The sequence below is a fragment of the Nicotiana sylvestris genome, chromosome 7 (assembly GCF_000393655.2).
Source record: "Nicotiana sylvestris chromosome 7, ASM39365v2, whole genome shotgun sequence".
Classification (NCBI taxonomy): Eukaryota; Viridiplantae; Streptophyta; class Magnoliopsida; order Solanales; family Solanaceae; genus Nicotiana; species Nicotiana sylvestris.
This window is the reverse complement of record NC_091063.1, coordinates 2,431,556-2,454,136: the sequence shown is the minus strand read 5'-3', so window position 1 is coordinate 2,454,136 and position 22,581 is coordinate 2,431,556. Positions and strand designations below refer to the sequence as shown.

At 36.7% G+C, this 22,581-nt stretch overlaps 3 protein-coding genes across 3 annotated transcripts; 2 read left to right on the top strand and 1 right to left on the bottom strand.

Annotated features, from left to right (window-relative positions):
• The first annotated feature begins 9,621 nt into the window (after nt 1-9,621).
• LOC104233757 (uncharacterized) lies at nt 9,622-11,829 on the top strand. The gene has a single exon (XM_009787198.2). It carries the CDS (start codon nt 9,998-10,000, stop codon nt 11,480-11,482), a length of 1,485 nt encoding a protein of 494 aa, XP_009785500.1. The 5' UTR covers nt 9,622-9,997; the 3' UTR covers nt 11,483-11,829.
• Nucleotides 11,830-13,562: 1,733 nt separating this feature from the next.
• LOC104233758 (uncharacterized) lies at nt 13,563-16,011 on the bottom strand. Its single transcript, XM_009787199.2, has one exon. The coding sequence runs from the start codon at nt 15,397-15,399 to the stop codon at nt 13,909-13,911; it is 1,491 nt and encodes a 496-aa protein (XP_009785501.1). The 5' UTR covers nt 15,400-16,011; the 3' UTR covers nt 13,563-13,908.
• Nucleotides 16,012-17,816: 1,805 nt separating this feature from the next.
• Nucleotides 17,817-22,414, top strand: LOC104233759 (thioredoxin-like 2, chloroplastic). Its single transcript, XM_009787200.2, has 4 exons — nt 17,817-18,370; nt 20,389-20,571; nt 21,799-21,963; nt 22,072-22,414. Exons 1-4 carry the CDS (start codon nt 18,137-18,139, stop codon nt 22,180-22,182), a joined length of 693 nt encoding a protein of 230 aa, XP_009785502.1. The 5' UTR covers nt 17,817-18,136; the 3' UTR covers nt 22,183-22,414.
• The last annotated feature ends 167 nt before the right edge of the window (nt 22,415-22,581 follow it).

The window sequence follows — 22,581 nt, the reverse complement described above, 5'->3', positions numbered from 1 at the left end:
CGCCCACCTGTATAACAAGGGATTACATTTCATGTCTTTACCAATTAGGCGCCCACCTGTATAACAAGGGAATACATGTCATGTCTTTAGCAATTAGGCGCCCACCTATATAACAAGGGAATACATTTCATGTCTTAGCATTAGGCGCCCACCTGTATAACAAGGGAATACATTTCATGTCTTTAGCAATTAGGCGCCCACCTGTATAACAAGGGAATACATTTTATGTCTTTACCAATTAGGCGCCCACCTGTATAACAAGGAAATACATTTCATGTCTTTACCAATTAGGCGCCCACCTGTATAACGAGGGAATATTTTTCAGTCTTTACATTTCAGGTCTTGAAATCCGTAACCCACCGAAAGGCAGAAGGTTACAACAAAAGGTCCACAGCATAATGCAGGAAGCCGCATCCTCAAGCGGACAGAACAAAATGATGCAAACTGGTGTTCAGGAAAGCAAGAGGCCAGTGTCATCCCCGTCAGTTTTCGGAAGAAAGAAGCACCAGAATAGATGCAAGCCAACAAGAAAATAGGGCATCAAGAACAAATGGAAGATAGATGGGATCTTGTAATCCGTAGTCTAGCCTAGCTTCTTGATTTTTCTTTTAAGCACGATGTAATAAGGAGATCGGTAAGTAGTAGTAACAGCATGCAGCAGCAGTAACAGCAAATTGCAGTCCCATAGTAGTCCCAGCTACCAAAACTTCCCGAACTACATTGACCAGATTCCCCTTTAGCCAGGGATATGTAGGAAGCCTTCGAAGCAAATGTTCGGTTAAATCTTTCAAAAATGCTTCACACGGAGTACCCAAACGGGCAAAAATCGCTCGTATCCGCCCACTTTATCTTTGCACGAAAACGCTTGGTGTTTTCGGACAAAGAGGGGCAGCTGTGAGCACGTGATTTTTGCCATGTATGAGGATTACTCCCAAAAAATTCAAAATAAAACAATTTTCCTTTGTGTACAATTTTTGAATTTTCGTGACATTTTATGATAATTATTTACATTTTTGCCTGTGCATGTTGATGTGTTAAATTAATAAAAAAATATAAAAATATGTCGAATTTGCATTTGATATTTAATTAAGTTTGTTTTACAAAATGAAAAAATCATAAAAAATAATGTACGTTGCATTTTTAGCATTTAATGTCCAAATTATGTGATTTTATCGTTAATCGCTATTTTATTATGTGTTAATTGTTATTAAGAGTTAATTAGTATTTCTAGATAATTTTAGGTTTTATAATTTGATCTTTGCATTTTAGCTTTATTATTTAGGAAATTGAATAAATAAAAAGGACAAAAATAGAAGAGATCGGATTGGGCCTTTTCTTCAATTTTAAGTCACAGGCCCAAAGATAACCAATCTTCCCCTACGACCCGGTTCATTTCAAACCGGTTCGACCCAGTCCATAACCCAAAACCACACCCCACCCTTTCTATTTTCATTCTTGAACAAAAAAAACAAAACCCTAAAGCTACCCGCCCCCCCTCTCTTCTTCTTCTCCAAGTTGCCAAAGCTTACCCCTCCCATGGCTGCCTTCCCCCCATATTCCTCCTTCGACCACGACTACCCCGACCACCCTTCATCACCTTCATCCCCACGAATAGCTCCTCCAGTCGCGAAGCTTCATCCATGTCTGCCCTTCTCATCTTCTTCATCGATACACACACACACGCACACCATGACAGTCCGTCAACCTCCCATTTCCGTCGCCACTGCTGCTCCTGCTACGTCCAACCATGGACGAGCTGCCCGCGTTGCTGCTGCTGCTTCATCCAGCTCTAGTCCGTCTCCAAACAACCACAACTTCGTCTCCTTCATCTTCAGCTACACCCCTCGTCGAACAGCTTGGCCATGGACAACCACGGACTGCCCAGCATGTTCAGCAGTAGCAGCTGCTACTGCTTCACTGCCTCCCTCCCCGACGTGAGCTGCTACTGTGCGCAGCTTAACCTGCCTCTATAACGTCGACCAACAGCTTCCTCGACATCCATGGCTGCCCTACTGCTTTGTCTTCTTCATCGCACATCACCCTCACATATCGTCCTTACTAGACGAGATCTTCCAGTCATGAGTCGTCCGTTCATGGTCGTCTTTGTCGTCGAATTATTTTGGTGTGATAAGTGTCTCCGGGCAGATTTGTTTTCGTTCGAGTTCATCATCGTTCCGATGCGGTTAGTGGGTTTAAGTTTCGTTTCTGTCCGTATTTTGTTTGATATTCTCGGATCTAAAATTAGTAGATGTTTGATTCTTGTTTTTTTTCGTGTTTATCGTTTGTTGATTATTGCTTCAGGTTGTTTCATTTGTTCTAGTTTATTTTTAATATAGAAATTGTTAGTTTAATTATAATATTGTTAGATTTAAGTTGAAGTTCAATTAATTATTTCTTTAGTTTGTTTTTATTCATTTAAAAAGATTTAGTTTTAGTATAGAAATATGTTAGTTTGATAACTTGAATCTTTCGTTTTGATTGTAATATTGTTAGATTTAGTTTGAGGTCCAATTGGTTATTTAATTTAGTGATTTGAATCTATTTATTTGTTCCGTTTAAGCTTAATTTGAATTTAAACTCAGTAATTTGAACATGCTTGTTTGTTATTGTTGTTGAATCTGAAAATAGGACGTTGTTTAAAAATATTGTTCAGTCAAAATAATTCCGGTTGTTTCTTTGTTGTTCATCGTTTAATTTGAATTTGTTGATTGAATTGGATTAAGGATTGATTATAGCTGCTATATTTTGGTTAATTGATTAGGTGAATTGGTTATAGTTGTTAATTGGATTTTAGTTTTTAGATAATGTTTGAAGTTTGAACAGTTTTTGAATCAGGCCAGTAATAGTAGTTTTAGGGGTAATACGGGAATTAATCAATTACAGATTTAGTTAATATTAAAATATTATAGTGGGGGACAAGACATATGTTAGTGGGGTACAAGACATAATGATGTAAAGTAAAAAGAAAAGGGGATAATGATGAGGTCTTCTTTGACCATTCAAAAAGAGGGAACCGTGGGGTTCGTGTTGACTACTTTTACTTAAGTTAAAAATCAGAAATAGTATAGGTAATAATAAAAGGTTAAAAGATATACATAGTAGAAGAATATTGGGGGGGAAAAAAAGAGGTAAAAAAGAAAAGGAAGTCTTGCTTTGGGTATAAGAAGACTCATTTGACACTTGAAAAAAAAAAACGAAGGGAGAGAGAACAAAAACAAAAAAAAAAATCTTCTACTTTCCTTCATTGTTTGAAACCAGCATTAATTGCTATTGTTTCATCGAAACTTGAAGCTTCTTTCTTAGGTTACTACTCTACCGGTTTGCAAACTCTGTTATTGGTCTATTCCTGTGTTGCTGGACTGTTGTTGTTGTGCTGTATTGTTACTACTGTTGCTGATTCTCATCTTCCTCTTCTCTTGTATTTAATACCAGGTACATGGCTGTAACCTTGTCGATATTGTAAGCGGAAAATGTGAAAGCATGAATACATATGAAGAATGAAACTTTGAAGTTTTAATTTCGCTTTTTTCTTCGTTTCTTTTACTGATTGTATTTAGGCTATTTCATGTATTACTGTTTAATAATTGGAATAAGAGGAAAATGACATAAGTTGGTCTTTAGTGAATCAGCTTGGCAAAACGGGTTAATTCATTAGCTATGAGGGTTTTAATATGGTCAACAGTAGGTTAATCATGAATGGGTAGCTAAATTTAGTTAAGGCCAAACAAGACTAGATAATGTTTAAGTTTAATAAACTTTCTAATAAGTTTTAGTAATTATGGTTAAATCTAGTTTCAAATGGTTGTGAATAATTAATTCCAATATTTTTTTTATATAACAATGCGAGCTTCAATCTAGCTATATTTGATTTCTTTTGAATATTAGTTGTCGTATTTCTTATTTTATTTTTGATTTCGAATTTGCTTTTTTTTTTTTAAGTTAAATTCCTTTCCGTTAATATTTGTCTTAATCTAGCAATTAGTATGTTACGTTTTCTTAATTTTTTTGAAAGCTCCTAATTAATTAGGATTTTTCTTTCTTTATTTTAGAAACTAATTTTAATAGAAAAATGTAGTCATTTTAGGATTGTCCATAAAAAAAATAAATGAGATGAGCCTCGCCTAGTAAAACGTATAGATTGCAGGGCCCTCACAAATGTATGTATTAATTACTTAGAACTCGGGATCGGCCGCTTAGCGAAATTCACGGCTTTTTCCAAAAAAATAATAATACGCTAATCGCTTTAGGCGCACATTTTAATAATCTTACCTTCTTAAACTCGGGTGTGCATTTCATGCGACCCAAATCCAAATCCCAAAACACTGAATAAAAATGTGTTCCGGATTGCGGGTGCATTTCATGTGACACAATCCAAAGACATATTTTTTAAATGATGTTCACATTCTTTTAAAATATAATAATAAAAGCAATAAAGAATTAAAACTTGCACATGAGCTCATAATTGTATAAAATCAGATAAACAAGCCGAATATGACAGTTGAGCGACCGTGCTAGAACCACGGAACTCGGGAATGCCTAACACCTTCTCCCGAGTTAACAGAATTCCTTATCCAGATTTCTGGTTCTCAGCATGTTTTTTTTGTGCTCATATGGTCATTTAAGATTCATTATTTTGTTATAAAATTTTGTTAGTTTCTTTATAGAATTTGAAAACGAAAGTCGGTCTTTTGAAGATGATATGGAGATGAACCCAAAGCTGGCACCTATCTTTTGTTATTTTTACATAAATGCCAACTCCACCTTTCTGAATTGTAATATACTATAACAAAAGGCTCCAATGATATACATGTAGCTAACCCATTTCTTTAGGCCTTTTGTACTTATCAATTTATACCACTCCATCCACAATAAAACCTCAAAACTCATGGCCCTCATTTAATTAATTTTAAATCTTAGAATTCGAGGCATGCCATTTAGCGAATTTCCTATGGCCCTCGCAAAGTTGAAAAATGCGTAGTTGCTTTAGGCGCATAATTTAAAATTACCTTCCTAAACTCGGGTGTGCATTTCATGTGACCCAAATCCAAATCCCAACAACGTTAAATAAAATGTGTCGTGGACCGCGGGTACATTTATGTGACGTGGTTCAAGATATATTTTAAATGACGTTGCAATCTTCCTAAAAATGAATAAGAGCGGTTAATAAGTTAAAATTGAACCATAGGCTAAAACATGTATTAAATCAGATAATAGGCCAATTATAACAGTTGAGCGATCGTGCTAGAACCACGGAACCCGGGAATGCCTAACACCTTCTCCCGGGTTAACAGAATTCCTTATCCGGATTTCTGTGTTCGTGGACTGTAAAATAGAGTCAATCTTTTCCTCGATTCGGGATTTGAACCGGTGACTTGGGACACCATAAATTATCCCAAGTGGCGACTCTGAAATTTTAATAATAAATGAATTCCGTTTCGATTGTCACTTTAAGTTGGAAAAAACTCCCTTATACCCTTTCTCGGGGGTATAGGTAAAAAAGAGGTGTGACAACGACCATGATCAACTGTTGTTATAGTATCTCTTTGTATTGCAGTTGCATACAATGTTTCCCTTTTGAAGCCTCGTGCCACAACCAAATTCCCTTTGGTTATCTTTCACGATCCGTTGCCGAAAGTTGTTGTATATCTTCACCGTCAATCTGACCCATAGATATCAAATTTTTCTTGAGGCCAGCAACATGTCGTACATTTTGCAATTTTCATAGCGTGCCTTGTGAAGTCTTTATATGAACTTTACCTTTTCCGGCAATGTTGAGAGGTTCGCCGTCTGCTAAATAAACTTTCCGAAATTTTCCAGCAATATAATTATGCAATAATCTTTGCATGATATAGAGTGAAAGGATGCACCTGAGTCCAGAATCCAAGATTCGACTGGACTGTCTGCACAACAAATTAGTGCGTTACTGACTTTTTCAGCAATTACATTTGCTGAATTTTCTTCCTTCGTCTTCTTCTTTGGTTCTCTACACTGGCTACTGTAGTGACCCTTTTTATCACAATTCCAACAAGTAATGTCCTTGCGATTTTTGGATTGTCCTCTTCTACTTGACTTTGATCTGCCACGACCATAACTCCGTCCTCTTTGGTTGATTCTCCCCTGTTTTCGATACTAAAAGCAGATCCTGGGGAATCACTTGATTCTCTTTGGCGAATATCTTCGCTTAGAACCAAGTCTCTAATATCATTCAATTTGAGTTCAGTACTTCCTGATGAACTGCTAACTGCAGTTACTGTTGTAGACCAACTCTCCGGTAGAGATGATAGTAGAATCAACGCCCTGATTTCATCATCAATTGTTATATTAACATAACTCAACTGAGTTAATATTATATTAAACTCATTAATATGTTCCGTGACTGATCCACCTTCTGTCATCTTTAAGTTGAACAATCGACGCATCAAATAGACTTTATTTGAAGCAGATGACTTCTCGTACATATTTGATAACGCCTTCATCAGGCCTGCAGTGGTCTTCTCGTTAATGATGTTAAACGCCATATTTCGTGTTAGCGTCAAATGAATCACACCAAGAGCTTGGCGATCTAATAGATCCCAATCTGTTTTGGACATAGTCTCCGGTTTCACCTTGGTCAGAGGTAAGTGTAATTTTTTCCGGTACAAATAATCCTCTATATGCATTTTCCAGAATCCAAAATCTTTGCCATTGAACTTGTCAATCTTAACTTTCCCTTCTTCCGATGCCATTTTTCACAAAAAAACAATTTATGTGAATAGTGCTTGTGAATAGTGCTTGTGAATAGTAACGATGATCAATAGTGTCGCACTATTCTTGTGAATAGTACATGTACCAATACTGTACTTTTCTACCAGAATTACACTGTTTGTGCTCGATACCAGTTGTTGGGAAGCGTGTCAAGCTAATAGAAGGAATAGAATATTTAAGAGAGAAAAATAATAAATTGCACAAGACAAGATAAGACAAGATTTACGTGGTTCGACAATTTTTGCCTACTCCACGGCCATACAAAGAATAGCTCTTTATTAATTGAGAGATAAAGAAGAAGTTTTGGGATGATCTACAAATGAAAATGTAGACCCCTATTTATAGGCATTTGAATGCCATGCCGAGGTAAGCGCTTACATCATAAGAATGACGATGTAAACGCTTACATCATTACTTCACAAGAATGTCGATGTAAGCGCTTACATCATATTTTCATTTCTTTTTGATTTTTCTTTCTTTTGTTTTGTCTACTTTCACATACAATAATAGGTTTGGTCCTATCACAAAGGTGGATAAGGTGGATGCAATTTTGTATCAAAACTGTCAAGTACACAATTTTGATAAACTCAAGCCTAGTCGGATTCTTCTCCCCCCAAAAAGGACTCAGGCAAGGGGATCCTCTCTCCCCTTTTCTATTCATTTTGGCTATGGAAGGCCTAAGCCAGATGCTGAACAAAGCAAAAAACCTTCAATGGATAAGAGGGTTTGATGTGGGGAGAGCTCCAGGGAATGTCATCAATGTCTCTCATTTGCTTTACGCAAATGATACCCTTATATTCTGTGGAGCAGAGGAATCTCAGGTGCTATACCTGAATCTAACACTTACTAGGTTTCAGATACTGTCAGGACTTCACATTAATATGCTGAAAAGCATAATTTATCCTGCCAACACAGTGGACAATTTGGAGAATCTAGCAGGAATTCTTTGTTGCAGCACAAGATCCTTCCCAACCACTTACCTGGGCCTCCCATTGGGTGCAAAGTTCAAATCTCTCTGAAGTGTGGAATGGTATCATTGAAAAGGTTGAGAAGAAGTTGGCAGCTTGGAAAATACAATATTTATCCATGGGAGGCAGAGTGGCACTCATTAGTAGTATCTTGGACAATATCCCAACCTATACTATGTCTCTATTCAGTATTCCTAAGAAATCACTACAACATTTGGATAGGTTAAGGAGAAAATTCCTCTGGAAAGGTAATAGTGAAAATCACAAGTTTCATCTAGTTAAGTGGGCCAAGGTCACACAGCCTAAAACTATGGGTGGTCTAGGCATCAGAAACTTAGTTGTCCATAATAAATGTATGCTGTTGAAATGGTTATGGAGATATAGTCAAGAAGGGCCAACATTATGGAAGGAAGTAGTGACTGCAAAACATGGATCACTCAATCACTGGTGTACCGGAACCTCAAGAGCACCACATGGTGTTGGTCCTTGGAAGAACATCAGCAAATTATGGGAAGAGTTCTCCAGAAATTGCAGCCTCAAATTTGGGAATGGACAACACATTAGATTCTGGAAAGATAAATGGCGTGGCGCCATACCATTGTAGGACGAATATCCCAACCTATTCCTTATATCTACCAACCAGGACTCCCTCATATCCCATTATAGAGAAGGAAACTCTTGGAACCCAATCTTCAGAAGAAACATGTAAGACTGGGAAATCGAAGAGCTACTCAACTTGATGGCTAGATTGGGAAGCATCACCTATAATGACCAAGCAGCTGACATTTTGAGATGGGAGGTAGAACCAGATGGCCAATACTCAGTTAAATCAGGGTACTTATTCTATTGTGCTCAGAATGAAATGGTGGACAACTGGCCTTGGAAGCTCATATGGAGAACAAAAGCAACCCCAAAGGTGATTTGTTTCGGTTGGATTGCACTTTATGAAGCATGTTTGACCCAAGACAACTTAGCTAGAAGATCTTTCCACTTGGCAAACAGATACCACATGTGCATGCAAAATGAAGAAACAACCAGGCACCTTCTACTACACTGTCCAGTTTTAGCAGATCTATGGAACATGTTTTTGTCTCTTTTTGGAATGGAATGGGCAATGCCTCGGAGTGTAAAAGAAGCCTTTTTGAACTGGAATAGTTGGAAAGTTGGTACAACCATCAAGAAAATCTAAAAATTAATCCCTTTCTGTATTTTTTGGTGTATTTGGAATGAGAGGAATAGGAGATGTTTTGATGAAATAGCAACTCCAAACCACTTCCTTAATGCTGAATGTCTTTTACTTTTGTACAGTTGGAACTTGGAGTACCTTAACACTTGTAAACTCCATTGACATTTTTTTGGACTTTGTTAGCTCTTTAACATTACTCCCTCCGGTTCAAAATAAGTGATTTTTTGGCCTTTTTCTTGTGGTCCAAAATAAGTGATTTTCCAGATTTCAAGAATGAATTAATTATTTTTTTCCTACATTGTCTTTGGAGTAACTAGTGTTGGAATATGTGTTAGGAGTGTTTATGTGAGATAGTAAAGATTAATATGGTCAATTCCATTGCTAATTAATGCTAAAAGGTGAATTTCTTAATCTGTGTGAAAACATCCAAAAAATCACTTAGTATAGGACTCTTTGTACTAGAGCTAACAAATCTTTTGTATCTATATTTCTGCATCTTCTTGATGCCATTTATTATATCTCTTACTTTATCAAAAAAGTTATAGAATATTTTTAGTGTCGAGATCTCAAATTATTGAATTTTTCTAATAATGTGAATCCAAATGAATATTAAGGGTTATGCTAATTTCGACTAACGTGAATTTACTGTATAATTTATTGTTATGTATATCGCGTTAATCTTAATAGTCAAACACAGTTTTTCTCTTCACTAAGACAGTGGTAATAGTAATATTCTGGTATCCACATAGGAAATTCCCCAATTATTCTGCAGAAATTGCTTTCTTTGATCTTAAGCACCAAACTGATCTTCCGTAGTCTTAACGAAAGTCCAGCATCTGACTTGCTAATTAATTCTACTTCCGACGCCTCCCTTTCAACTAATAAATCCATTTCACTTCCTTCACACTCCATTTCCCATCTGCCATAACAATAACCAAAACTTGAACTGTTGAATACACAGCAGACAAACGTAGTTCACAATCTCGTCGTTCGATCTCAGGTAACTGATTCTCTTGATACCCTTTTGAATTCTTGTTTTTGGTTGCAATTTTCTAAGCTCAGAAAGGCGAAAGATCGTACCTTTTTTTTTTTATGTGGGATGATGAATTCCGATTCAGTCTCCCTCATAGCATCAAGCAACAACAAGCCAATGGCAATACCCACAAAAGAGGAAGAAGAAGACCCACCAATTTCTACCTCTTTGCTTTCTTTTGACACAGATTCTTCTTCCACATTTACTCGTCCTAAACCCTCTTTGACTACTGTAATTTTCACTGCTCTAATTCTTGTTACTTGTATAGCTCTCTCTGCAGCTATTGCCTTTGGTTTCCTCTTCTTTTCCTCCTCTTATTCACATCCCTCTCAACCCATTTCTAATGTTGTATCACGGCCACTCAAGAAACTCAAACGCCCAGTTGTTCTATTGATTTCCTCAGATGGGTTTCGCTTTGGATATCAGTACAAAACAGATGTGCCAAATATCAATAGATTGATTAGGAATGGGACAGAAGCCGAATTGGGTTTAATTCCTGTGTTCCCAACTTTGACTTTTCCTAATCATTACGCCATTGTTACTGGCTTATACCCTGCTTATCATGGTATTATAGACAATTTCTTTCTTGATCCCAACACCGGAGAGGCTTTCACTATGGGGAGTCATGATCCCAAGTGGTGGCTCGGCGAGCCGCTTTGGGAGACTGTGGTCAATCATGGTCTTAAGGCTGCCACTTATTTCTGGCCTGGCTCCGAGGTGATTAAAGGAGGTTGGACTTGCCCTGAATCTCTCTGTGTGAGGTATAATGGTTCTGTGCCATTTGAGGAAAGAGTTGATACTGTTCTGAACTACTTTGACTTGCCAACTGATGAAATTCCTTCATTCATGACACTCTATTTTGAAGACCCTGATCATCAGGGTCACAAGGTTGGGCCAGATGATCCTCAAATCACTGAAGCCGTTGCAAGAGTTGATGGTATGATTGGGAGGTTGATCCGAGGTTTAGAAGAAAGAGGGTTTTTTGAGGATGTGAACATTATAATGGTTGGCGATCATGGTATGGTTGGTACTTGTGATAAAAAGTTAATCTTTTTGGAGGATTTGGCTCCCTGGATTGAAATTCCAAAGGATTGGATACAATCATATAGTCCATTGCTTTCCATTCGCCCCCCACCAAGTTACTCCGCTAAGGATGTGGTTACCAAGATGAATGAGGGTTTAAAGTCGGGGAAGGTTCAGAATGGTCAGTATTTGAAAGTCTATCTGAAGGAGGAGCTGCCTGCCCGGCTGCATTATTCTGCAAGCAATCGGATACCACCCATCATTGGGTTGATTGATGAATCATTTAAGGTCGAGCAGAAGAGCTCAAAAAGGAAAGAGTGTGGTGGATCTCATGGGTATGACAATGCATTCTTCTCAATGAGGACCATTTTCATTGCCCATGGTCCTCGGTTTGCCAGGGGCAGTAAAGTGCCATCTTTTGAGAACGTTCAGATTTACAACCTGGTCACCACAATCCTTAATATACAAGGAGCATCCAATAATGGGACAACATCATTTCCGAAGACGATTCTTCTACCCAGCCACTGAGACATTTTTGACAAAGCTAATTAGGGATGGATTCTTCATGCTACGAGGTGAGAGAATATCATGTGATTTTTGTATGCTTCACTGCAATTAGAGAAAAAAAAGATTGTTATAGTTGATTTAAGGTGATGCACCTTTGTACCTCGTGGCATGACTTCACTTTTATTGGCTTCTGGAATTAGTCTATTAGGTGTTGCAGCTTTTATTTTTATAGCTGGCCTATTTTTAAATTACTAGATTGTGGCTGTTGTGTAGATAGAGAATGAATCGATAAAAGAATGTCCTTCGATATATTTGTTAAACATATTCATATTCTATCTTTTTTCTAAATGAAAAGTTATCAGTATCCATATTCTATCTTTTACTCCATATGTTTGGTATGTATTTTGTTATCTATCATCTCGTTTCCTTTGTGCATTTTGGCGTTTCTTTTTTTGGTTTTGGGGTGGGGGTTGGGAACACTCTAGAATGAGAAAGATTTCTTTCTCCTTTATTCATATGATGTTCCATCCATTGTTTTTGATTGATGAGTTAATAAAATTGAAACCGCAAATGATGGAAGCAGCAAAGTTCATAACTAGATAGACTTTAAACATTTTCTTTGGGACTTAGAGTGAAATGGACTCATCTAAATTCGTTCAGTGAAAAATACCACATATCTGTTTGCCATGTGTGATTGGTACTAGGTACTTTGACTTCATAGTCCGTGCTCTTGATCATAGGTTAGGTTTACATTTAGCTTGTGCTACCATTTTTGTTGTTCCTACTACTATAACAACAGGATGCTGGAGCATGTTTCCTAGTGTCGCATTGTCAAGGCAATAGTCTTGGACGGTGATTATTGTGATTAACACATTCTTATTTTCATGAAAGTGTCTTTATTTCTCTATATTTGCTGTTGAATCCCGTTTTCATGATTATCCTTCCCCGTGGCACTCTTTAGAGAAATTTGTAATGTCATACCTGGTCTCAAAGATGTTGTTTCTATACGCATTTCCAAACCAAAATAGCCTGCTTTTAGTGGATAACTATTTTTACTTCTCGTTTTTTTTTCTTCTTTCTAGAGAGAAGTTGTTTCTTTGGCAAGATGGACCTTTCAAGTGTTTGTCGACTCATAGAATTCGATAGTTATTGCACATTTTTCCGCTTAGATGTTTGATAGTGGTTTTCATTTGATTTGGATATGAAAAAATGCTCCTTTATATTTGTAGTGTTTTTGTGTGTCTGTTAATGTTGGACACTGAGTACCTTAATTCTAGTTGGTAATTCTTAGTGAAGCTTTTATATCATATATTAGCAGAAAAATTAAGCAACTAAGATAGGATTGGAGATTACATGAAGATCTTTTCTTCTTTTCTCCATTGATAGGTCATATGTTGCTTTAAGAAATGATAGATACCTAATATTGTCATAAAGGTCAATGCATTATAATGGTGCAAGTGTTTGGCTGTCATGTCTGATAGCTAGTAGATTATGAGTAGCATATTAGATTAATGAAGTAAGCCTTCTAAAACACAAATGGAAAACAACTATCTCAAGTGCTTAAATCCTCCTAGCATTATGGGTTGCAATGCCTCTATAATTATGGCGACAAAGACAATTTGACAAGAATCTGAAATAATCTTTCAATCCTACATCTTAAAAAGGAAATAATTGTAATTTTTTTGACTTCTTAAACTAAAATTTAGAGTTCGAATTCTCTTATAAAAGTCCTTAGAAACATAGCAGCAACCCAATAAAAACACAAAAGTTCTTCCAATCTAATTGGTTTCTGTCTGATTTTTCTGAAGACAGCTTCCAAGAAAGGCAAGACGAAACACCAGAGAGTTGAAGTGTTGGTCGAGTAACATCCAAAGGCAACCTTAACATAGACCAACTATCAAAATATTAAAAAAGAAGAAAAGAAAAAAAAGAAATATCTAAGTAGATTGTTCTCCTCGTAAAATATGGTTCACAGAAATTCTTCACATGCAATTTGCTTGTATGTTTATGGTGTGTGTGTGTCAAGCCATTTTGCAGTAGTTGAACAGTAATACACCATTTTCACATAGTAATGCCAATATCTCCATAGGAACACACGAAAAAATCAAACTGCCCCTTCAATTCAATGGCTTTCGTTTTCCACATCGTTGGGTCTGAGTTTCCATTGATGTAACATGGAGTATACTCAACCTTGTTTATGTATATATGGGGAACTAAGATTCCCCAAAAAGAATGTTCTTAAAAGAAGTAAATGAAGATTCAGAGGAAGAAAAAAACATCTAAAAGGATCTTACTTTTTGTTTCCTACTCTGAACTTGTGTTCTATTCAGCAGTAGTTCATCACCTTAAATCAGCTTTTAACAGTCTTTCTTTCTAATTGTTAAGTGAAGCATACAAAAATGGATGATATTCTCTCACATCCCTAATTAGCTTTCTCAGAAAAGGTCTTAGTGGCTGGGTAAAAGAATCGTCTTTGGAAATGATGTTGTCCCATTGTTGGGTGCTCCTTGTATATTAAGGATTGTCGTAATCAGGTTGTAAATCTGAACGTTCTCAAAAGATGGGACTTTACGGCCCCTGGCAAACTGAGGACCATGGGCAATGAAAATGCTCCTCATTGAGAAGAATGCATTGTCATACCCATGAGATCCACCACACTCTTTCCTTTTTGAGCTCTTCTGCTCGACCTTAAATGATTCATCAATCAATCCAATGATGGGTGGTATTCGGTCGCTAGCTGAATAATGAAGCCGGGCAGGCAGCTCCTCCTTCAGATACACTTTCAAATACTGACCGTTCTCAACCTTCCCTGACTTTAAGCCCTTGTTCATCTTGGTAACCACATCCTTGGCGGAGTAACTTGGTGGTGGACGAATGGAAAGCAATGGACTATATGACTGTATCCAATCCTTTGGGATTTCAATCCACTGAGCCAAATCCTCTAAAAAGATTAACTTTTTATCACAAGTACCAACCATACCATGATCGCCCACCATTATGATGTTCACATCCTCAAAAACCCCTCTTTCCTCTAAACCTCGGATCAACCTCCCAATCATCCCATCAACTCTTGTAATGGCTTCAGTAATTTGAGGATCATCTGGGCCAACCTTGTGACCCTGATGATCAGGGTCTCCAAAATAGAGCGTCATAAACGATGGAATTTCATCACTTGGCAAGTCAAAGTAGTTCAAAACTGTATCCACTCTTTCTTCAAATGGAACAGAACCATTATATATCACACAGAGAGATTGAGGACAAGTCCAACCTCCTTTATTAACCTCAGAGCCAGGCCAGAAATAAGTAGCAGCTTTAAGACCATGATTGACCACAGTTTCCCAAAGCGGCTCACCGAGCCACCACTTGGGATCATAACTCTTCATACTAAAAGCTTCACCAGTATTGGGATCAAGAAAATAATTGTTAACAATACCATGATAAGCAGGGTACAATCCAGTAACAATAGCATAATGATTAGGAAAAGTCAAAGTTGGGAACACAGGTATTAAACCCAATTCCGCTTCTGTTCCATTCTTGATCAATCTATTGATATTAGGGGTAACTGTCTTGTACTGATACCCAAAGCGAAACCCATCTGAGGAAACCAAGAGAACAACTGGACGTTTTAGTTTTTTGAGTGGCCTAACTGATACATCATCAGAAATGGATAGAGAAGGATGTGAAGAGGAGGAGGAAAAGAAGAGGAAACCAAAGGCAAATGCTGCTGAGAGAGCTATACAAGTGACAAGAATTAGAACTGTGAAAATTAGTGTTGTCAAAGGGGGTTTAGGAGGAGTAGATGGAGAAGAAGAATCTGTGTCAAAAGAAAGCAAAGAAGTGGTGGAAATTGGTGGTTCTTCTTCTTCCTCCTCCTTTGTGGGTATTGCCATTGGCTTGTTGCTTGATGGTAGGAGGGAGATTGAATCAGAATTCATCATCCCACAAACAAAAAAAAAGGTACTATCTTTCAGCAAGAATTGAAAGGTGTAGTTGGACTGCAAAAGAGGAATCAGTTACCTACGATGGATGATGAGGAGGTTGTTCAACGAGTAAACGCAGTATCTGAAGTGCAAACTGTAGTCACTATACCTTGTTCTGGTGTGTGTATTCAACTAGTTGTTCATGTGTTGGTTCTTGTTGTGACAGATGAAAAATGGAGTGTGAACAAAGTGAAATGCAATGATGGATTAGTTGAAGGGCAGAATTACCAAAGTCAGATGCAGGACTTTCCTTCTGACTACACAAGATTAGTTTGGTAATTTGATCCTCTTAGATTAAGAAAAGCCATTTCTGCACACCTAATATATTACACAGTTGAAATAAGTAATCCAGTGCGAGAGGCCATAAAACAGGTTTAGAACCTGCACACAACCTGGTACGAATGCATTACACCACAACCAGTTAGATTCAAAAGAGTGAAATCCGCCGGCGATTTTCGGACTCCGGTCAAGAACCAAAATTTTCCTCTCCTTTGTTTCCGAACCAACTCTGATAGCATCATAATGGTTTTGTTTTTGATTTCTATAATTTGTGTTTCAAATTGAAAACAAAACTTTCAAAATCTTTTTTAATAATTTTCTTGGACAAGTTTAAATGTCTAAGTTACGTATTTTTCCTTGAGAAAAGGAAAGATACCTAAGTTTACGTTGATGTAAAGGTCAAAAGAATGAAAAAGCAGTAAGATTTGGAATAGGAAAAGGTCAATGCATTATAATGGTGCAACTGTATGGTTCTCATGTCTGGCAGCTGGTAGGTTAAGATTAAATTATTGTTGGAAAATATACAACTCTTCGCTTAGTGAAAATCAAGACTCCAGTAATTGTTGGAATTTAAAGAGTGAAAAGAGCTGACTTTCTTGAGGTTGTGTGGTGAAAGTTTTTCTTTTCTTTTACTAATGTAATTGTTGTTACAAAGTACAAAATCCTATCAGATATAGATTTTTTATGGTTCTAGACCTTATTGGGCTATTCAAACTATAGCTTACCACATGTGAAAAATTGTCAATTTATGGAGCTTCACCGACTTACTTTATCTATGGTAATTATTTTACATAAATTCTAGCTTGTTTATACCCGTTATCTGATTTTCATCATGCTGAGTTAAAAATCTACATACGACTTTATATAATGTACGTAAAACAAATTATTCTTTTGGTCATATTGGACTAACACAAGCTTAAATAACACAACATGAACAATTAATCAATGATGATTCATATAGTCGATACTGGTCGAGCGTGTGTTAGTTGTACGTCTAGTTGCTTGGGTTGTACCATCAAAAATGCTTTACACGTGAAATAAGAAGAAAACTATTTTTTCATTTATTTAAGGATACTGAATGTGATATATATTAACGAACTTGTCCTATTGTGAAATGTCCTAATCCAGCATAAGTAACTCTTTTTAGTTGTGCTCAAATGAACCCTTGTTGTTTAATGATGCACAATTGCCAAGCCCTTTATGAGATGAGCTTATGATATGACATTTGGCTCCATCATCATATTACTATTAATTACTATTAACTTTATAATCCTACCCCATTCCCGTTTGCGGTTAAGCATATCTACTAATTCTTCCCTATACAATTTATTTGTTAATCATGACAAAAAAATTGAGAAATTTATCATTCACAAGCATTTATGCTATAAATAATTTGACTATAATCTATAAGTCGAGAGAGGGAAAACAAAGAAGATCATACGCAACCTTTTTCTTTTTCTAGCGACAAATTTCTAATTGGAGGACGCATGGACTATTACATTTTTTTAGAATAAACATTTAATCCTACATTTTAAAAAAGAATTAATTGTAAATTACATGGTTTCTTAACAAAAATTTAGAGTTGGAACAGGCTTTCCCACAAGCTAGCGCACTAAACATAGACCAAACTAGTGCTGACAAAATGATTAAAAGAAAACAGTCATATTTTAATTAAAAAATAAGTTGGATAATAAACTTTTTAAATACATATCAAATATGGATAAGAACCATATTATCCGCTTGGATAATGGATAACTCAATGGACAACCAATTGATAACAAATAGAGTTTAACTTTTACATTTATAAAGCTACAAATTGGGGGTTTCTCAAGTTTGAAAGACTAGTAATTCTCGCAAAAGTAATCAGATTCAAGAAGCGAGATCCACCGGTTAACCCGTTTATTATCATTAAATATAGGTCAGGTTGGATAATTTATCCATTTTTTGTATTACCCGCTTTGACCCGCCCTTATCCGACCCGACCCATCTGGCTGACACCCATTGACCAAACCATCAAATTAGGAAGAAGAAAAAAAAGAAAAAAAGAAAATGAAGCAAATATCTAAGTAGATAGTTCTCGTCGTAAAATATGGTTCACACAAATTCTTCACATGCAATTTGCTTTTATGTTTATTCAGGGTTTGTGTGGTCAAGCCTTTTTGCAGTAGTTGAACAGTAATACGCCATTTTCACATAGTAATGCCAATATCTCCATTGGAACACACGAAAAATCAAAGATCAAATTGCCCCCTTCAATTCAATGGCCTTCATTTTCTCATTTTGATGTTACTTGGGTTTTACTCAATCTTGTGTGTGTATATATAAGGAACTAAGATTCCCCAAATACTTAAAAAAAGATTCAGAGGAAGAAATTTAAGAAACATATTAAAGATTCTTACTTTATTTGTGTTCTTCTATGGCTGATATAATGGGATTTTCTCTTAACTCTTTACGCTTCTGTTCTTCTTCTTCTTCTTCTGCTTCAAATTCTTCATTGTTCACCTCATTCTCTTCATCTTTGAATTCTATCCAAACATCAAATCAAAAGCTGCATAAAAGGGCTGTCTCCCTTTCTGATTCTCCTTCAACCTCTGTGGATTTCGTTTCCGGAATTTCTTTAAGGCCCAACAAGCGATTTCCTGCTCTTAAGGTAAAGATTCCTGCTTTTTACTGAGTTTTTTCTCTTTTTGACTGCCTAAGATTATTTCAATTTTTTAAGTGAGGATATTGTTTACGGTGGCCAGTATTTGTGCTTAGCTCACTTGAGGTTTGAGGTCTTTTATGCTTCAAATTTCTTTGCAAGTTGTGTTTTTAGCAGCTGAAGGGAGCATTTTAGGTATCCTGCTGTCCTTTTTGTTCTGTTTTAACACCAAAATTGAAATTAAGTGTCTTTGTTATGCTGATTTTAGTAACCACTAAATTAGTAGTCAAGATACATACGATTAATGGATAAGTTGGAAGGAAGACCATGAGAAACAAGGGGTCAGATTCCAGCAGAGAGGCAAAAAAGCTAGGTGATTTCTTCCTATTTGCTTAAATGTTAGTGAACAAAGTTACCCTGGATGGGAGGATGTAGGTACCATGTGGAATAGTTGAAGTGCATGCAAGTTGGACACTGCCATTATCCACCACATATGTTATTTAGCGCAATGTTCTGACGAAGACCTCATGTTTATCGGGTAATGAAAGGACATGGTTTTATTAAGTTGAAAATGTTCAGACTAGAGCAATCTACCGAATGCTAGTAAAACCAAAAAGTTGTAACACGGGCTGGCCACTAACTTTAGCGTAATAGCATCAACATTCATAGTGGATCAAATTTTTGAGTAACAGAACTGAATACCTTTGTGCTTAGGGCTTAGGATTTGGTGATAAGAATTGTCACGCGAGCTAGTCCTCGTTTCATAGGTTACTCCATAATTGTAACATCGACTCACTGCATTATCCATTGTCTCTTCTGATTGTGAGGAAGCTTCTGCTATGATAATCGCAACAGTTGCAGCCCATTAAAAGCCACATGCATAATTCTCTTTTGCCATTTCTTCTTCTATCCTTATCATCAATTCTGTTTTTTTTTTCGGTTGACAAAAGTTAAGTTAAATTCTGGATTCTTCGAAGATCTCGAGGATAAAGTTCTCTGCTTGCGAGGTTTGAAGTGTTCTTCCCCAGATAAGCTCAGCCTAGAATGACTGTTGGAAATTGACCTCTAGTAAATTAGCTTAGGTTGAAGTCTCTAGACTCTACTGCATCTGTTGTCAAACTAGTGAAAACGGGAAACTGAAAAGGTTAGGTTGGGAGAAGAGTTCCTATTTCAAGGATCAAACTCATTCATAGGTGTTTCTGGTTGTTCAAACATTGGTCTGTATAGATAATAGGCATGGAAGTCATGCACTTACCAACCATGGCATGCTGTCTATGACCCTTTGTAGTATTTATGAGCGTTGTATTTTGAAACTTCCAAACTGTTCAAACTTTACTGGTTTACGTCTGGGCTTCCTTGTGCCCAAACTCCCAATGGAGACCTTGGCTCAATGTAGCAGCCTTAGATGCCAAAGCCAATATGCGTCCTCACTTGATACAAAGTTGGTTTCTGGACCATGTGGTGCAGTGATGGTGCAGTTTTACTGATGCTTGCTTTCATATGTCTAATCCTTCTGCATTTGACTATGCCGTCCAACTTTCCCATTATGATCTTTGAATAGGTCTTTGGTTTTCAAATTTAACTGGTGGGAAAGAGGGGACAGTTAACACCTCCTCTAAGGTTACTATTCAGGTTCTCGATTCTGTTACAACAAGCTTGTTTATTTGCTCCCATCTTAAAAAGATTAAAGATTAACTCATTTCGAACAGTTACAAACTTTAATAACCACAAATTTAGTTTCATAATGCGACGCATTTTATTATTATAGTAATTCTGATATACCGTGTTTCTATTCTCTTTTGAGAGTTCAGCTAGAATTTTAGTTGCCAAATTTGGTTTGTTACTCATCCCTTCTAAATTTGACCATCTAAGCTTGGTGGAGAGGTTTGAGCAGGAATTGGTTTTTATTTTTATATTTTATGAACAAGTAAATGCATTTATCTGCATGTGGACTTCTTTACTGTGTACATGTAAATCCCTAAAAGTCTTCTTTACACATTTTGTGTCTTTTGTTCAATGCTTCTTAGGTACATGCTACCGTTACTCGAACAGAGGAACCAAAATGGTGGGAGCGAAATGCAGGGCCTAACATGGTTGACATTCATTCGACACAAGAATTCCTTGATGCTCTTAGTCAGGCTGGAGAAAGACTTGTTATTGTAGAATTCTATGGAACATGGTGTGCTTCCTGCAAAGCACTATTTCCAAAGGTGAGCACTTCTTGCTGCACCCATTATGAAAGCCTATAATTTTACATCCATGCTATTATTTCTTAATGTAAAAGAGCAAGTTTCAAGAAGATAGTTCATCTTTCAGCAACTTCTAAATATCTTATTTTGGTAACTGTCTACTCATATGAAGTGGGATCATTATAATCTGCTCTATACGTCCATTTAGAATATAATTCCATGGCATTGACATGGTTGTGATGCTTCCTGGTTAGAGGGGCAGAAGAACATTTTCCTTATAACAAGTTTTTTTCTCTTGTGGATCTTTTTGTTGGGTCTTGTTATGGGAAATGGTAAGGTTTGTATTCGATGTAGCACAAAGATGTTCTAGTAGATTCTGTACAATAATCCAATTGCTGAAAGTGGGAAAAAAAACAAGGGTATATCCATTTCTAAACATGTGGGCACTCGAACAAGTCTAAAACTGATTCATCTTCACGTACAAGATCCATTCTGCAGCGAAACTAAAACAAAAGAAATGCAGTGTGCCTTCAGCTTTTGAATAGAGTTGTATTTCTCTTGTGGATTTTGTGCCAAAACTTGGTTGTTTACTGCAAACTTTTGGGGAAAACTACAGTTTGTAATCATTTACATCTCAAGGTTATTGATCATAATGTCCAACTAAAACTGGCACTGTTTGCTTATTGTCCTGCATAACAGGTTAGGTTTTCTTCACCCACTTTCTCTCTTATATGTGTTCTCAAAGGATCTCAAATTGAAGTCTACAACAGATCTTAGTGCTCCTAAAGGAAAACACCATTTCATCATGTCTCTGATCATTTGTACTGAGAACTTGCTACTTCTAAACCTAGCAGACAGAATATCGGAAGGAAGCCAAACATTTCTTGTCTCTGAAATTGATTCATGATACTAATCAAATAATGGATTGTGCAAAAGCATAATAAATTTGAAACATCATCCTGCTTCTTGAATTTTACTGGTGGTCCATTTCCTTAATGTGGTTTTGTTGAGCTACAAGAACAGGATAATGACTTTTGAATAAGCTTATTTGAAAGTATTTTAATTGATCTCCTCACCCGAAGTCTTTTGCATTGCATATATGGTTTCCTTTGCTATATGCTTTCCATGATTACTTGAGTTGAACAATGGTTTGAATTTTCCATTAGCCACTTTAAGAAGATATCTGGTCTTTAAGGTTGCTTTCTCTGCTATTCTCTAGAATTTGATTTTGCATTTTTCACTTGGCAGCTCTGCAGAATTGCCCAGGAGAACCCCGAAATCATGTTTCTGAAAGTGAATTTTGATGCAAATAAGCCAATGTGCAAGGCTTTGAATGTAAAAGTCCTTCCATATTTCCATTTCTATCGCGGAGCTGATGGACAACTAGAGTCCTTCTCTTGCTCACTGGCCAAAGTAAGACATCTGATTTTTTTTTTCTTTTTTCCATTTGGACTTTATTAGCTACCATTTACTACTTTCATTCCAGATGAATAACCTTTTCGGCGGTAATAATTTATGCAGTTTCAGAAGATAAAAGATGCAATACAATTACATAACACAGCCCGTTGCAGTATTGGCCCGCCAATAGGAGTGGGAGATCTCACACTTGAACTCCTTTCTGGGACCAAGTGATATACCTGCCGCAGCTTCTTCTGAACTGCTTACTTGTTTCATCTCTGTATCAATAGCTTGCACTCGAATAGCCACATAATCTATCTGTATCTGTTGAAACTCTATAGTCATTTTTCATTTTTTGGTTGCTACATTTTGCGCCATTCTAGGTAATGTAGTAATATACTCCATTCTTTGAGACGATTGTGGTAGTAATACTTGCAGCATATATAGATGGAATTTTGTTCATTAATTATGTGGAAAAAGTTAGTCGAAAACACTACTTCCTGTCGTGTTACTTCTCAATATGTGTTCATGGTATAATGATTACTGGTACCATTAATTCGTTGGATTTATCATAAAGGCAGTCTGCAGATAGCTTGATGGTTGTTTATACTATATCAAAACAAGTCAAACTTG

Bases quoted from the DNA above. Each gene is read 5' to 3' on its own strand.
- LOC104233757 (XM_009787198.2), top strand. From the start codon at position 9,998: ATGATGAATTCCGATTCAGTCTCCCTCATAGCATCAAGCAACAACAAG.
- LOC104233758 (XM_009787199.2), bottom strand. From the start codon at position 15,399: ATGATGAATTCTGATTCAATCTCCCTCCTACCATCAAGCAACAAGCCA.
- LOC104233759 (XM_009787200.2), top strand. From the start codon at position 18,137: ATGGCTGATATAATGGGATTTTCTCTTAACTCTTTACGCTTCTGTTCT. The intron at 18,371-20,388 runs GTAAAGATTCCT...AATGCTTCTTAG, and splicing joins AGCGATTTCCTGCTCTTAAG to GTACATGCTACCGTTACTCG. The intron at 20,572-21,798 runs GTGAGCACTTCT...TTCACTTGGCAG, and splicing joins GCAAAGCACTATTTCCAAAG to CTCTGCAGAATTGCCCAGGA.